The sequence below is a fragment of the Scyliorhinus canicula genome, chromosome 18 (assembly GCF_902713615.1).
Source record: "Scyliorhinus canicula chromosome 18, sScyCan1.1, whole genome shotgun sequence".
NCBI lineage: Eukaryota > Metazoa > Chordata > Chondrichthyes > Carcharhiniformes > Scyliorhinidae > Scyliorhinus > Scyliorhinus canicula.
Window position 1 is genome coordinate 95645966 of NC_052163.1, and position 15689 is coordinate 95661654.

General features: G+C 47.2%; 1 protein-coding gene across 3 annotated transcripts in view; it reads left to right on the plus strand.

Moving 5' to 3' along the window:
- The window catches only part of LOC119952956 (phospholipid-transporting ATPase ABCA1-like), a 216373-nt gene that overhangs the window by 99852 nt on the left and 100832 nt on the right, over positions 1-15689 (plus strand). For all 3 annotated transcript variants that reach the window (XM_038776597.1, XM_038776599.1, XM_038776598.1), the window contains exons 13-16: positions 2026-2240; positions 4405-4581; positions 6258-6480; positions 9824-10045. In XM_038776597.1, coding sequence (XP_038632525.1) covers positions 2026-2240; positions 4405-4581; positions 6258-6480; positions 9824-10045 — 837 coding nt within the window. The remainder of the gene's footprint in view (positions 1-2025; positions 2241-4404; positions 4582-6257; positions 6481-9823; positions 10046-15689) is intronic.

A 15689-nucleotide genomic window follows, 5' to 3' on the forward strand; every position in this document is an offset into this window, starting at 1 on the left:
TTTATACAGACACCTGGTGATCAACTTTATTTTTAGTATGTGTTCTTACGTCAGCTGTGTCCTGTTTATGTTCTCCTTTCTCAATGGAGTGCCTCCACTTCTCCATCCTGCCTTGGCCCGTAGGTACGCAACAGAGACACATGTACAAGTGCTGTCTGTGTGAGCAAGTTGCTTGATTGATTGATATTTGTCACATGTACTGAAGTACAGTGAAATGTATTTTTCTGCGCCCAAGGGAACGTACACAATACGCATAGTAGACAAAAGAACCCTATGTTTGCGTGGGTTTCACCCCCACAACCCAAAGATGTGCAGGCGAGGTGGATTGGCCATGCTAAATAGCCCCTTATTGGAAAAAATGAATTGGGTACTCTTTTTTTAAAAAAAAACAAAACATTTTTTAATTGTAGACAAAAGAATGATCGACAGAATACATTGACAAATGGTACATCAACAAATTGTGATAGTGCGGAACAAGAGCCAAACAAAGCAATACATGAGCAAGGGAGCAAAAGACATTGTGAATATGTCCTTACAGGGAACAGATCAGTCCAAGGAAGAGTCGTCGAGGAGTCTAGTAGCTGTGGGGAAGAAGCTGTTCCTATGTCTGGATGTGTGGGTCTTTAGACATCTGTATCTTCTGCCTGACAGAAGGGTCCGGATGAGGGCAAAGCCTGGGTGTGAGGGGTCTCTGACAATGCTGTCTGCCTTCCTGAGGCAGCAGGAGGTGTAGACAGAATCAATGTGCGGGTGGCAAGCTTGTGTGATGCGTTGGGCTGAGTTCACCACACACTGTAGTTACTTGCGATCTTGGGCCAAGCAGTTGCCATACCAAGCTGTGATGCAGCCAGATAGGATGCTCTCTGTGGCACATCTGTAGAAGTTTGTGAGAGTCGATGCAGACATGCCAAATTTTTTTAGCTTCCATAGGAAATAGAGACGTTGTTGGGCTTTTGTGGTAGTCACCACTGTTTGTATAATAGTTGTTATTAGAGGTAATATGGTAAGGCTCCTGTACTACAGGTACGGGGGAGATTCCTGACTGCTGGCTCCGCCCAGTAGGTGGAGTATAAATGTGTGTGCACACCGAGCTTCTGCCATTCTGGGAGCAGCTGCAGGAGGCCACACATCTCTGCTTAATAAAGCCTTGATTACTCTCTACTCTCGTCTCGTCATAATTGATAGTGCATCCGCTTTCTTGACTGTTGCATCAACATGAGTGGACCAGGACAGACTGTTGATGATGGTGACCCCCAGGAACTTAAAGCTACTTAAAGTCCCACAGTGTGCCTCTCCATTGATGGACGCTTTACTGTGGTGCCTCTGGGTTTGTTGCAACATGAAACCTTTACCAAAGGTTTTGTTCTTTGACAACAGGGACTTGTATTACACATGGTAATTTTCAAGGTAGACTTGTGTGACCCAGTGTCATTGCTGCCATCGATTTGTTTCGGCGGTAAGTGAGACATATTTAGACATATATAGTTGATTTCTATAAACTATGTCACTTTCTTTGATGCTACTACAGTCGGTGCTTCTCATTTCTCCAAAGCTCCAAGTACCTTGTCGTCCATCATCTTCTTCATTCTCCTCGATCCTTTTCCCCTGCATTGAAATCAAAACTTGTTTACCACTGTAACTCGTGTATTACCAGTGTTACCGTTCCCTTGATAAAGGGTATATACACACTTGATATATTCATTTGCCTATTCTTTCCACAGATGCTGACTGATCTGAGTATTTCCACCATTTTATGCTTGATTCCCAGCATCTACAAGTTATTTAAACTTATTTGCCTCTATCTACAATCTACAACATGTTAAAATGGAAACATGGCACCATTTAACCACCAGTTTGTGATTTTTCTCTCCAACTCTTTTTCATGTTACGATCATACACAAGGTCAATGATTCTTTCCCTGGGTTTTCAGGGACAACTCCGTTGTTTTCAAGCAGAATATTTTTGTTACTACTGGATGTTATTCCAGTTTAAAAATGAGAATAAAATCTGAGTTTCTCTTGACAGTGCATATCTCTGAATAAAATCGAAGCCGTTCCGACTGAAGAAAAGTTAGTGGCGCGGGCATTGCAGCTTCTGGAGGAGAGACAGTTCTGGGCCGGTGTTGTGTTTTTGGTTGAGGAGCCATTGGGCAATGAGTCACGCAACCTTCAGAGCCACATCAAGTACAAGATCAGGATGGACATTGACGATGTCACTCGGACCAATAATATCAAGGACAGGTCTGGCTGTGTTATTCAAATTGACTTCCTTTGGGAACATGGGCTGGGGATTTCCTCGGAGTTGCAGCTGCTCTGACCTCGTGACTTCGCCAGCAACCTCATTCAGTCGCATGAAGAGGTTTTGCCGCAATTAATGTGGAGTTTTGATGCTGGAGTGCGATCGATGCCCAGGAAATTCCCGACCATGTTGTTTTAATATTTTCAGAACGTTCCCTCGCGTGATCAAATATTCCGACCTGCTGTCAAATTTAAGTAATTAACTGTGTTATCCAAATGCATAAAACCACTTTCCATTAACTTCAGTCATGACGTTATCTCCCAAAGGCTGTTTATTTTTTTCTTAAAGGAAAGGAAGTTATGGCATGAGATGGCATTAGACTATGACTAGGCTGTGTCAGTGAAAATAATAAGCACTGATTCTGTACTTGATCCAAAATGTTATCTTAGCAGCTTCAGAAAATTGGACCATTTGAACCTATTTCTCAGACACCACCATGATTTGAGGTGACTGAGTGGGACCGACATGTATCCCATCTTGGTTCCATTCGTTCATTTTAAGGAGGAGCAGCTGGTTTTCTGTGGCTGCCCAGGAGATCTCTAATCCTGTAAAGAGAATTTGTAGAAATCGAGCACTCTAAACTGTATCTGTTTAATTCCCTGTTGTCTCATCAGTTTCTATATCGCATGTGTGTGTGTTTGCGAGTGCAAGAGCAGCTTATGAAGTAAAAACATATCTTTGCTTGGTGCTTTCCGTTTTCTCTGCCACAGCCACCAAGCAGCTAGGACTGGGGGAAGGTGACACACAAAAGTGTAATAAAAGCATGGCAACCGGAAGTAACCTTATGTAGACCGGGGTCTGTGTGGACATAAGGGGTGCGATTCTCCCAAAAAAGGAGCAAAGTCCCCTAGCAAGCACGTTTAGCCACCAAGCTGGCACTACCAGAGTACCCAGGTGGCACCAGCAGTGCCAGGGCACCACCCTGCCCAAATGGCATGTAGTTAGGGGCCTCTGATCCCCTGGGAAACCCCCACAAGTGCCATTCCCTCTGGTCCCGGTTTGTGGGGACCAGTGCTGAACAGTGCTCACCCAAAGTCTCTGAGGCACAGGAGTAGAAACCCAGTGTCTCGGGTACCTTGGGAATCTGCACATTAAAGCGAGACTAACTGTTTTGTTCTAATATGCAGTTTTGCCAAAACGTGATCCTGCCCATTGTGTGCAGGATTCACATTGCAACATCTTGCGCAATCGTATTGAATCTTGTGATGCATTACGAGCTGGGTAGATCTCGGGTGGGGAGGGGGGTCTCACGGTTTTCAACGGCCACACTGCACTGCAGTGAGCTGATTTTCCACCGCAGCACAGCCGTTGGATCGCACCCAAGATTTTTAATATGCTATCGGTGTAAGTGGATTATATGGTTGCCCAGGATTTTAAACTTGAACCCCAAAATAGTCATTAAACTTCCTTTGGGTGGCCTGTCACATGTGCATGATAAAATTAAATTATAAAACACTGCAACAGTAACCTTTCAATACCAGAAGTATTTTTCTCATGGTTGGGGTTTTGAAGTTTCACTGCTTCACAGTCTGAGGAGCAGGGAAACCAAAAATCCCACTGCTGTTGGCAGGAAGAGGACATCTTCTTTGGCAGCCCCTTTAGATCAACAACTATTTCCTTGCACTTCAGCTCAAAGGGTTCTGAGGTGGCTGATTACTTCAATGCCCTGAACTGCAGACTCTGCCACAGACGGGGCAGGTGGTACTTGAAGGGTCGAGAAGAGGAGGTATTTGAAGGTTTGTGTGTTCCCTCCCATGCCTCAACTTCACCCCCTGTGCACCACAGTCTCTCCATTTTCCTTGCCTTCCCAAATAAAGCTGTGTTATTTTGGTCTTTCACAAGCCACTCCCATGAGTTTGCAGGAATGCTTGATCTCTTCAGGGATGCTTGATCTCTTCAGGGATGCTTTAGTACATATCTGAAGTGTTTCTGGAGCCCTCCTGGGAGTCTCCTGCTCTCACTGAGTTCCAGGAAGAACATTGCCTTGGGTGTCAAACACAGGAGCAACATGACCCTTGACTCCTTTTTGCAGGGTTTTATTTGTGAAGTACTTGGACCAGGGTCATGTTACTCAGATGAACATTCTTTTGCTGTGTTACCTCTTAGGCTTTGGGACCCGGGACCTGCAGCATACCCATCTGTGAACCTGCGTTACATCTGGGGAGGATTTGTTTACATCCAGGATTTGGTAGAACAGGCAATTGTTCGAGTACAGACTGGTGAACACAAGAAGACTGGGATTTATTTACAACAGATGCCATACCCATGTTACGTAGATGATGCGTGAGTACTGGAACAAATCTAAAATCTAGATGATTTATACTTGTAAGAGGAAAGGCAGTGATTTAGAGGCCGTGATTCATTTTCTGGCGACATGGAGTGAAATATTTCAGCTCCGTTGGAGGTGGGCGGGTGTATTAATTCCTGCCAGCGGCTGGCGTGCCAGTTTCCCAGCACCATCTCACTCTTGGGTCAGTTTCCCAGAGGTGGGATGGGAGCACAGCAGAGCTACTTGCCCAGAAATGGTGGGTAACAAATAACTCTTGTTAAAGCCCCATTAAGGTCTGCTGTCATGTAGCTGCTTGGAGGTAGCCTCCTCGAAGCATGTCAGAGTGACTGAGCTCCAGGCAGGCTCAGGGACCCTCCCTGTCTGCAAGGCTTCAGCTGCTGCCACATGCTCCCCTATGGAGGGGCTCTTCTTTCGTAAGTGGGCCGGCTGCTCAGGTCATTTTTTTTTTTCCTGTTAATATTGGAGCGAGTATGCCTCCATCTTGAAGCGCGCGCTCTCACTTACAGAAAAAGCAGTCAGACTGCTGCTGTTTCAGTGCAGGAGGGCCGACTATTCGCTTTCCAGCTTTGTGAGCCTGCCAGTGACGAGGCGCCGTCTGGCCACTGATTGGTCAATTCGGGGAATATCACTGCCAGCTGACTGTTCCAAAGGCAGTGTGAACCTTTAACCTCATTTGACCCCAAGGATGGGAGTCCTTCCTGAAGTCTGCAGGGAAAATCCTGCCCGGAGTTCAAATCCTATCACGACGGCTGGGAAATTCACATTCAATTAATTGGTAAATCTTGAATAAAAAGCTTGTATGAGTAATGATAAATGTGAAACTACTGAATTGCGATTTTAAAAATGCATCTTTTACAATAATCCATGATAGTTGTCATGGTCACCAGAACTGAGACTAGGGCTGGGATTGTCCCATCCTCCCCGCTGGCCGGACCTTCCGGTCCCCCTGGAGGCGACATCCTGCAACGGGTTCCTCAGCAGCAGAACGGGTGAGCCACCCAAAACGCCGTCGACATCGGCAGGACTGGACGATCCTGCTGGCGGCCAATGGCGAGCGGCCTCTGACACACAGTGGGGGGGCGGGGGGGTGGTGAGGAATCCCACCTTAGCTTTAGATTTCAGAATTATTAATTGAATTTAATCTCTATCAGCTACTGTGGCGGGATTTGATTGCACGTCCCCAGTCTGGGCACTGAATTAATAGTCTAGTGACATTATCACAGTCTCTCCCAAATCTGATGCCTGATCCATTTGGCTATTCTTCATGTGAGTTTAGACAGTGTTGACAGGCCATTTAAATTCACGGCACTACTTGACCTTGTCTGCATCTGTCACCTGTGTGCTGGATATGAATCAGGAGCTGAAACAGGGGCAAATTATCATTACCTTTTCGCCAAACCAATCGAAGGCAATGAAGCCAATTACAATATCCAAACATTCATCCTGGCTGAGATCAGCTAGCTCAGCGGAGACCTGCAATTTATCATCTGTCCTTTGTCAGTCTGTGGCCCATGTCCCAGGTATTCTGACTGTAAACCTACTGATCCATCAGACAGCTCTTGTGCAGTTAAATAAGATCCTCTTCCCAAAATCGACCACATATTCCAAACTATTGACCTGATTTTTATCTTCCAAATTAATGATTAATTTTGGTTTCATCTTAAATCAGATTCTTGCGGGTTTTGAACCGTTCGTTGCCCCTCTTCATGATCCTGTCCTGGATTTACTCAGTAGCAATGATAATCAAGGGGGTGGTTCACGAGAAGGAGGCACGGCTGAAGGAGACGATGAAGATGATGGGCCTAACTAATGGAATGTTGTGGGTCAGCTGGTTCATCAGTAGCTTCATCCCTTTCCTCATCAGTTCTGCTTTACTCACTTTAATCCTGAAGGTAAATATCCTATCATGGCTAATATCCGATAATGGCTGAGGACCAGTGCAGTTATTTGAAAAGGATGTTTTAAACTCTTCTTCCCACCCCACCCCTGTTTATCATCTTGTTGCAGATCATTCCTGAGGGAGTCATATATCTTTGTTTTAATTCAGACCTTTCCATTTCCTGTCATTTCTGAATAATCATGAGCCCTGACCTTGTTTTACTTCAAAGACTGTAATTGCTCAAAGCCCCTGTGGATTTTAGTACAGCCCTTAAATTTCTACCAACCGGGGCGGCATAGTGGCGCAGTGGTTAGCACTGCTGCGGTGTTCGTCCTGGACGCAGATCACTGTCCGTGTGGAGTTTACACATTCTCCCCGTGTTTGCGTGGATCTCACCCCCACAACCCAAAGATATGCAGGCTAGGTGGATTGGCCATGCTAAATTGCCCCTGAATTGGGGGGGACAAAAGATTTTGACTAATCTTGACCAGTAAAAGTAGCCATCGTCCCAAATGGCCATAGGCTGTTTTCCTCTTTGAGGGGGAGAGCTGACTGGTGGTGATTTAACCTGAGGATCACCACACCTCAGGCGAAGGGAAAGGCTGAGAAGGTAGGGCCTTCGTGAGTGACCTCAGCCAGTACGGGGATTGAACCCGGACTGTTGGTCTCGCTCCGAACCACAAACCAGTTGCCCAGCCAGCTGAGCTTAACCAGTCCCCCTAACCTTGGCTACACCTCATAACATTGCTTTCAACCTCAGAATGTTTTACAGAGGTCAAAGATAATGATCTTGCTATCATGGCAATCCCACCTGTGTTCCTCTTGCCTTGTATTTCCTACTGTGTTTCTCATTGATCCCACATCTGTGATTTGCTGTGGCATCACATGTAATCACATACATTTGGGTTGGGGCACCTGGAGTCATCCTTGCGGTAATTAATGATGTGAAACTCTCTATAGATTACAGTAAGAAGTCTTACAACACCAGGTTAAAGTCCAACATGTTTGTTTCAAACACTAGCTTTTGGAACACTGCTCCTGCCTCAGGTGAATGAAGAGGTATGTTCCAGAAACATATATATCGACAAATTCAAAGATGCCGGACAATGCTTAGAATGCAAGCATTAGCAGGTGATTAAATCTTTACAGATCCAGAGCCATGGGGTCCAAATTTGCACCTCAATACGCCAACATCTTCATGCACAAGTTTGAACAAGACCTCCTCACCGCACAGGACCTTCAACCGACGTTATACACCAGATACATCGCTGACATTTTTTTCCTTTGGACCCACGGTGAAGAATCACTGAAACGACTACACGATGACATCAATAAGTTCCATCCCACAATCAGACTCACCATGGACTACTCTCCAAAATCAGTTGCATTCTTGGCCACACTCATCTCCATCAAGGACAGTCACCTCAGCACTTCACTTTACGGCAAGCCCACGGATAACCCCACTATGCTCCACTTCTCCAGCTTCCACCCTAAACACATTAAAGAAGCCATCCCCTATGGACAAGCCCTCCGTATACACAGGATCTGCTCAGACGAGGACGAGTGTAACAGACATCTACAGACGCTAAAAGATGCCCTCGTATGAACGGGATATGGCGCTCGACTCATCGATCATCAGTTCCAACGTGCCACAGCAAAAAACCGCACAGACCTCCTCAGAAGACAAACACAGGACACAACCGAGAGTACCCTTCGTCATCCAGTACTTTCCCGGAGCGGAGAAACTACGACATCTTCTTCGCAGCCTTCAACACGTCATCGATGAAGATGAACATCTTGCCAAGGTCATCCCCACTACTTGCCTTCAAACAACCGCGCAACCTCAAACAAACCATTGTTTGCAGCAAACTACCCAGCCTTCAGAACAGTGACCATGACACCACACAACCCTGCCATGGCAATCTCTGCAAGACGTGCCAGATCATCGACATGGATACCATCATTACACATGAGAACACCACCCACCAGGTACACGGTACATACTCGTGTGACTCGGCCAACGTTGTCTACCTCATACGCTGCAGGAAAGGATGTCCCGAAGCGTGGTACATTGGTGAGACCGTGCAGACGCTGCGACAACGAATGAATGGACATCGCGCGACAATCACCAGACAGGAATGTGCCCTTCCAGTCGGCGAACACTTCAGCAGTCAAGGGCATTCAGCCTCTGATCTTCGGGTAAGCGTTCTCCAAGGCGCCCTTCAGGACGCGCGACAACGCAGAATCGCTGAGCAGAAACTTATAGTCAAGTTCCGCACACATCAGTGCGGCCTCAACCGGGACCTGGGATTCATGTCGCATTACATTCATCCCCCACCATCTGGCCTGGGCTTGCAAAATCCTACCAACTGTCCTGGCTTGAGACTATTCACACCTGCTAATGCTTGCATTCTAAGCATTGTCCGGCATCTTTGAATTTGTCTATATATATGTTTCTGGAACATACGTCTTCATTCACCTGAGGAAGGAGCAGTGCTCCGAAAGCTAGTGTTTGAAACAAACATGTTGGACTTTAACCTGGTGTTGTAAGACTTCTTACTGTGCACACCCCAGTCCAACGCTGGCATCTCCGCATCATCTCTATAGATTAACTTGCACAATTGTAAAGAAATGTGCTGCATGGTTCGGAGGTGATTGTTACCCATACTTTTTGGTACAAGTGAACAAACTCAGCCTCCTGCGTCTGTTTCTCTCAAGCCTTGCACTTACCAATTTTCTTTGCCGTAATAATATTTCCTGTATTTTTCATATGGTTTTCCACTGCTTGTCAGGATCAAATTTTGAGCGCACCAACATTCATATGAAGCTCAATTCATTTCAAATCTCTGTAAGTTAAATAATTCAACAAAGAAAGTACCAAGAATTGTCCCTGAAGCAATTAAAGGGTGGCTAGACTGAATCTAAACAACATATGAATTAGGAGCAGGAGTAGGCCACATGATCAATAAGATCATGGCTGATGGGATTGTAACTTCAACCCCACATTCCTACGTACCCCCAATAACAATTTCACCCCCTTTTTTATTAAGAATCTATCTAGCTCAGCCTTCAAATACTCAGTCTCTGCCTCCACTGCTCTTTGATAAAAGTGTTTCAGAGACTTTCTATTAATCTGCAGTTTGTAATATTAACCTCCATTTTGTGTGGTGTGCTCCTAGAAACTCACATCCGCTAGGCCGAAGTAAAATGTAGATTGATTGTGGTGCATCTCTACTGCTGACTGTATCATTCTTATGTATATTTGTGTTTAAAATGGTTAAGTTAGGTTGGTTTTCTGGACTTGTCCTGAATGGTGAGAACAAAGAATTACATTTATTTTCTCTTTTTTGTTACAGAAAGGAGAGATTCTCCCATACACCGACCCCTCCATTGTGTTCGCGTTCCTCGCAACCTTTGCTGTTGCTACCATCATGCAGTGCTTCCTGATCAGCACCTTCTTCTCGGGTGCAAACTTAGCAGCTGCTTGTGGGGGAATCATCTACTTCTCCCTCTACCTCCCCTATGTCCTGTGCGTGGCATGGAGAGATTTTGTCACTTACCCACTCCAAATATTTGCGGTGAGTTTAATTGGCGTCATGCCACATGACTTCTGTTCTGGATGAATCCAAATGCTGTTCATTATGGAATACACAAAAGAAGTGTTGACACTGCGCAGCAGGTCTGTTGGCATCTGAGAGAAGAAGTGGGAAAAAGTTTTGGACAGGACCCTTCAGAACTTGTTAGCTTGGTTTATAGAAGTCTGTAGATTGGAGAAGGAAGGGAAGGCTGCGGTAGTTAAAGGGAGGGGGGAGGTCCGTGTTTAAGAGTGCTCGATGTCTCCCGGCTCATTGGGAGGTGATTTTTAATTGGCGGCCGTGCCCTTGGCCACCTAGGCCCCAAACGTTGATATTCTGGAAGCACTCTGCCTTTAAGATCCTCCTCAAAACCCAACTCTGAGTCACTGATCTGCATTGCCAGCCCTCCCCTTATTATGTGCAAGGATTCTGCAGCTGAAGCCTCATTATAATATTCAAATGATATAGAAATTATAGAATAGCACCACCTTTATGCCAATTCCTTATTACGTTCATACAATTGAGGGCATCCAAGGTTTTCCAGAGATGAACTGTTTACAGTAATATGTTTGGAGGCCTAGAAAGAAGATTCTCTTTCAACTTTTGTTTTCTTACTTCCACTTCAGTTCTCATGGGCCTCTGCAACATTTCTTTCTTTTAATCCTCAACTAGAGGATTATGTCCACTTTTGGATGCCTCACTTTAGGAAGTCTGCCAAGGTCTTGGAAAAACTGCAGTGGAGATTTACTGGAATAATATCTGCACAAGAGACCTTTGCTATGCGGAGAGACCAGAGAAGCTGGGATTGTGGTGGCTCGAGCAGAGGAGGTTTTTTAAATAGAGGAATGCAAAATTACGATGGGCTTGATGGAATAGATGGGGCGGAACTATATCTACTGGCAGGAGGGCCAGTAACCAGAGCAAATATGATAGATAATTGCTCAAGAAGAACAGTAAGGAGATGAGGGAAATTGTTTTATTTTTACTTATCAGTTTGGGATTAAAGCCAGTTTTAAGGCAGGGGAATAAGTGGCATATATCACCCTCGCGATTCACTTTTCCGCTGCATAGACCATTAGATCTGTGTGTGCTGAAAATACCTGCTAATATCAAAACCAAGCTTCAGCTAATGGATATTGAATAATAAATGACATGACTCATTTGATCTAGGAATAAAATAGATTGCTTGAATACATGGTGAGCAATTTCCATCAATGTTGCCTCCATCCCAACTTAATCACGTTATTAAAAGTGAAGAGGAAGTGGCCTTGTATTGAACACAGGAAAGAGTGAACCTATTCCAGGCCAGTGTTGTAAATTTCCATCCAATCTGCACTCCAGCCTGGCGGACATTCAACTCTCTTCTGTTCGACTGAATTACCCAGTTTGGGACCGTATATGGCATGGACCAGGTTTTCCCTCTGATTGCTGTTTGGTTGCATCTATTTAAAGTGAGAAATACCAAAACACGGCCAATGGGAAACAAGGTAAATCAAAACAACGGGCGCGATCAAACCAAATGGGAACAATGTCCCATAGCGCGCACGTTTAGCATTGTGTTTCCCAACACTCGCAGCGCCGAGAAACACAACTATCAAATGCGACTCCGGGTAGATATGCCGGCAATGCGCGGCCGAGACGGTGCTTAGTCCGGTTCACTGTGCTGAGCAGCCCCGCTCGCCAGAATTCTGAAGCGCCTGTTGCGATCCCCCCAAGGCCCAACTCGCACATAAGGGAGACCTTGTGGGCCCCCTCCTCTCCTTCCCCCTCCCCCCCCCCCCTCACCCCTGCAGAGCGCACTCCCCGCCGTGCAGAAAATGCCAGCTTGGCACACAAGTGGCACTGCCAGGGTGCCACCCTGTCCAGAGGGCAAGCACCAGAAGGCCTCCGATCCCTTGGTGCCCCCACAAGTGTTGTCCCGCCTGGACCCCGTTCGTGGGGACCACTATTGAATAGTGCTCGCCCAAGGTCTCCAAGGTGAAGGGAATAGACCCCAACACCTTAGTTACTTCAGGAAACTGCATATTACAGTGCGACTAACTGTCTCGCTCTAACATGCAGATTTGCCAAAAAGTGATCCCACTCACAATGGGCCGGCTTCACATCACGACATCTCATGAGATTGCGTTAGATCTCACAAGGGACGGCTAGCTGGGTAGATCCTGGGAGCATTTACCGGCCACTTTTCTCCACGATGCACTGCTTTTCGGGCGCAGCATGGCTGGTAGATTGTGTCCATGACGTTTAGTATCAACAAAGATGGGATGCAAAAAAAACCTGACCATTGTTGAAGTTAGAGAGACTGTGACAGTTTGGAAAGAGTGAGTTGAAGTAGGATGGAGCTTGCATCCTAAATTAAGCCAACCCAAAATAGCATGTAATAATTAAAGGGTTCCATGCTAAATACAAAGATAAAGGAATAGCTAATTAAGTTAATAAGCTAAGAATTGTAATTTAAGAACTGGAACAAGATAAAGTAGTGTTTTTATACAAAGCTCATCTCTGACAGCACCAGATTAATTTGAGATAGTTAGTTAGACCCTTGGCTTGATTTTAAACTTCTGCTGGGACCAGCATAGGAGCTGGATGGGGCTAAATTAGCTCTGCCATCAAGCATGCCAGTTCACTGGTTCTATCTCGGCCCTGGGCTATTGGTTACAGAGATGGGAGGGTAGCAGCAGAACTACCACCTCATTCAGCAGGTAACTGGCATGGCTAGTTGAGAGCCTATCGAGGCGGATTGGGATTTTCCAGTTGTCATCCCTGCAATGATCCGGGCCAGTTTAGCTGCTTAAAGGCAGTCTCCCAGTGACAGACCACATGGGCCAGCGCTGCAAGTGGGTCCATCGACTCTCCCTACCTGCCAGAATGCAGGAGCAGCCATCAGCCCTGTACAGGAAGCCAGTATATATTTGCCACAAATATTTGTTTTTGTTCCTGCTGAAGTCATACACGCACCAAACTATTTTTTGCCATTTATTTGGATCATGGCTGATCACCCACTTTCCTGCCAGACCTCCATAACCCCATGTTTCTGCTAGTGTCCAAAAGCAAAGCTCCAAAAGAAAAGCTATCTATCTCGATCTTGAATAATATGATGGATTGAGTAGCTACAGCCCCCTGAGCTAGAGAATTGCAAAGATTCACAAACTTCTGAGTGAAGAAATTTCTCATCTTGGTCTTGGATGGCTGACTCCTTGGGGGTGGGGGGATTCTCCCCCGCCCACCGCGAAGTTCCCGATGTGGCAGAGAATCCTTGTTGGGTGGAAAATGGGATCAGCGCCCATCTGTTTCCGATGTTCCATTTACCCAGCTGGCAGCGGCATCGAGGTTTGCCCCAGCGCCAACGGGAGGATGCAAATGGGTCAAAATGATTCTCCAAACCTTCATGATGCTCCAGCCTTCTGGGCCAGGATCATACAGAACACAGAACATACAGTGCAGAAGGAGGCCATTCAGCCCATTGAGTCTGCACCGACCTACCAAAGCCCTCACCTCCACCCTATCCCCACAACCCAACTACCCCTCCCAACCCTTTTGGTCACACAGGGCAATTTATCATTGCAATCCACCTAAACTGCACGTCTTTGGACTGTGGGAGGAAACCGGAGCACCTGGAGGAAACCCACGCAGACACTGGGAGAACGTGCAGACTCCGTACAGACAGTGACCCAGCGGGGATTTGAACCTGGGACCCTGACGCTGTGAGACAGCAGTGCTGCTCACTGTGCCACTGTGCCGCCATTAGCAAATTCACACTGGCTCTCTTATTAATCTACGCTTGTTCAATTGACTCCTATTTTTCGAGGATTGTTACTCCCCGCCGGGTCGGTGAATCCCCAGGGGGCGGCGTGAATCCCACCCCACTGTTCCGATGCCGGCTGCCGTATTCTCCGGCGCCGGTTTTCGGGCAGGGGCGGGGATCACGCCGCGCTAGTAGGGGGCCATTGGCAGCGGCCCCCCACGGCAATTCTCCGGGCCCGATGGGCCGAGCGGCCGTCGGTTTCTGGCCAGTCCCGCCGGCGTAGATTGGACATGGTCCCACATGGCGGGACCTGGCTGGTAGGTCGGCTGGTGCGGTCGTCGGGGGGGGGGGGACGGATCCAGCCCTGGCCTGGCCTGGCCTACGATCGGAGACCAACGATCTGCGGGCGGTCCTGTGCCGTGGGGGCACTCCTTTCTTTGGCGCCGGCCTCTGTAGGGCTCTGCCATGGCCGGCGCGGAGAAGACAACCCCTTGCGCATGCGCGAGAATACGCTGGCGGTTCTACGCATGCGCTAACTTGCGCCGGCCCTTCGGCGGCAGTTGGCGCAGCGCCAACCCCTCCGGCGCCGGCCTGGCTCCTGGAAGTGCGGAGGATTCTGCAACTTCCTGTCGGCCCGACGCCGGAGTGGTTCGCGCCACTTTTTACGCTGGCGCGGGCCATCACGGGGATTTGAGAGAATCCCACCCGTAATATTTACAATTTCCCAGTCCTCTGTAACTAAGGCAGATTGAAAAATTATGGCCAGTGCCTCTGGAATTTCTATCCTGCCTTCCTTCAACAACCTCTGATGCACCCCATCCATTCCCAGCCTTTCCCATAACTACTCTTCATAGAAGATCATAGAATTTACAGTACAGAAGGAGGCTATTCGGTCCATCGAGTCTGCACCAGCTCCTGGAAAGAGCACCCTACCCAAGGTTTACACCTCCACCCTATCCCTAGAACCCAGTAACCCCACCCAACACTAAGGGCAATTTTGGACACTAAGGGCAATTTAGCATGGCCAATCCACCTAACCTGCACATTTTGGACTGTGGGAGGAAACCGGAGCACCCGGAGGAAACCCACGCACACACGGGGAGGATGTGCAGACTCCGCACAGATAGTGACCCAAGCCGGAATCGAACTTGGGACCCTGGAGCTGTGAAGCGATTGTGCTATCCACAATGCTACCGTGCTGCCCTCTTGATCAATATGTTCCAAGGAAAAAATGGTCTAAATAATTTTTGAATACCTTGTGTAATATTTGAACTGTTGCTCAAAACATGATATCATACCATGGTCTTTGGCACAACCACAAGCTGACAGTATAATTAAAACCTCGGTCGGGATTTTCCTTCTCTCCGCACCAGATTTCTGGTGCAGGGGGCCTCTGGGATTCTCCATCTCGCCAGCCAGCTAATGGGGTTTCACATTGTGGGCAGCCCCATGCCATTGGAAAATCCCTGGGCTGCCGGTGAAATGGAGAATCCTGACAGCGGAGAATCCATCCCCTCATCTTTATTCAGAACATGGCCTTCACGTTTTGTAAGCTACCAAATTTAAATTCTGGCCCTCTAATTTTTGGGGTTCCATTGAATCCCTACAGTACAGAAGGAGGCCATTCAGCCCATCGAGACTTCACCAACCTTCTGAAAGAACACCCTACTTGGGCCCACTTCCCTACCCTATCCCTGTAACACCACCTAGCCTGAACATCTTTGGATTGTGTGAGGAATTGAAAGCACCCCGAAGAAACCCACACAGACACTGGGAGATCATGAAAACTCCAGACAGTCACCCAAGGCCGGAATCAAACCTGGGTCCCTGGCACAGTGAGGCAGTAGTTCTAACTGCTGTGCTGCCCTTTCTGTCTAACAACACTCTTTTATTTAGTATGGA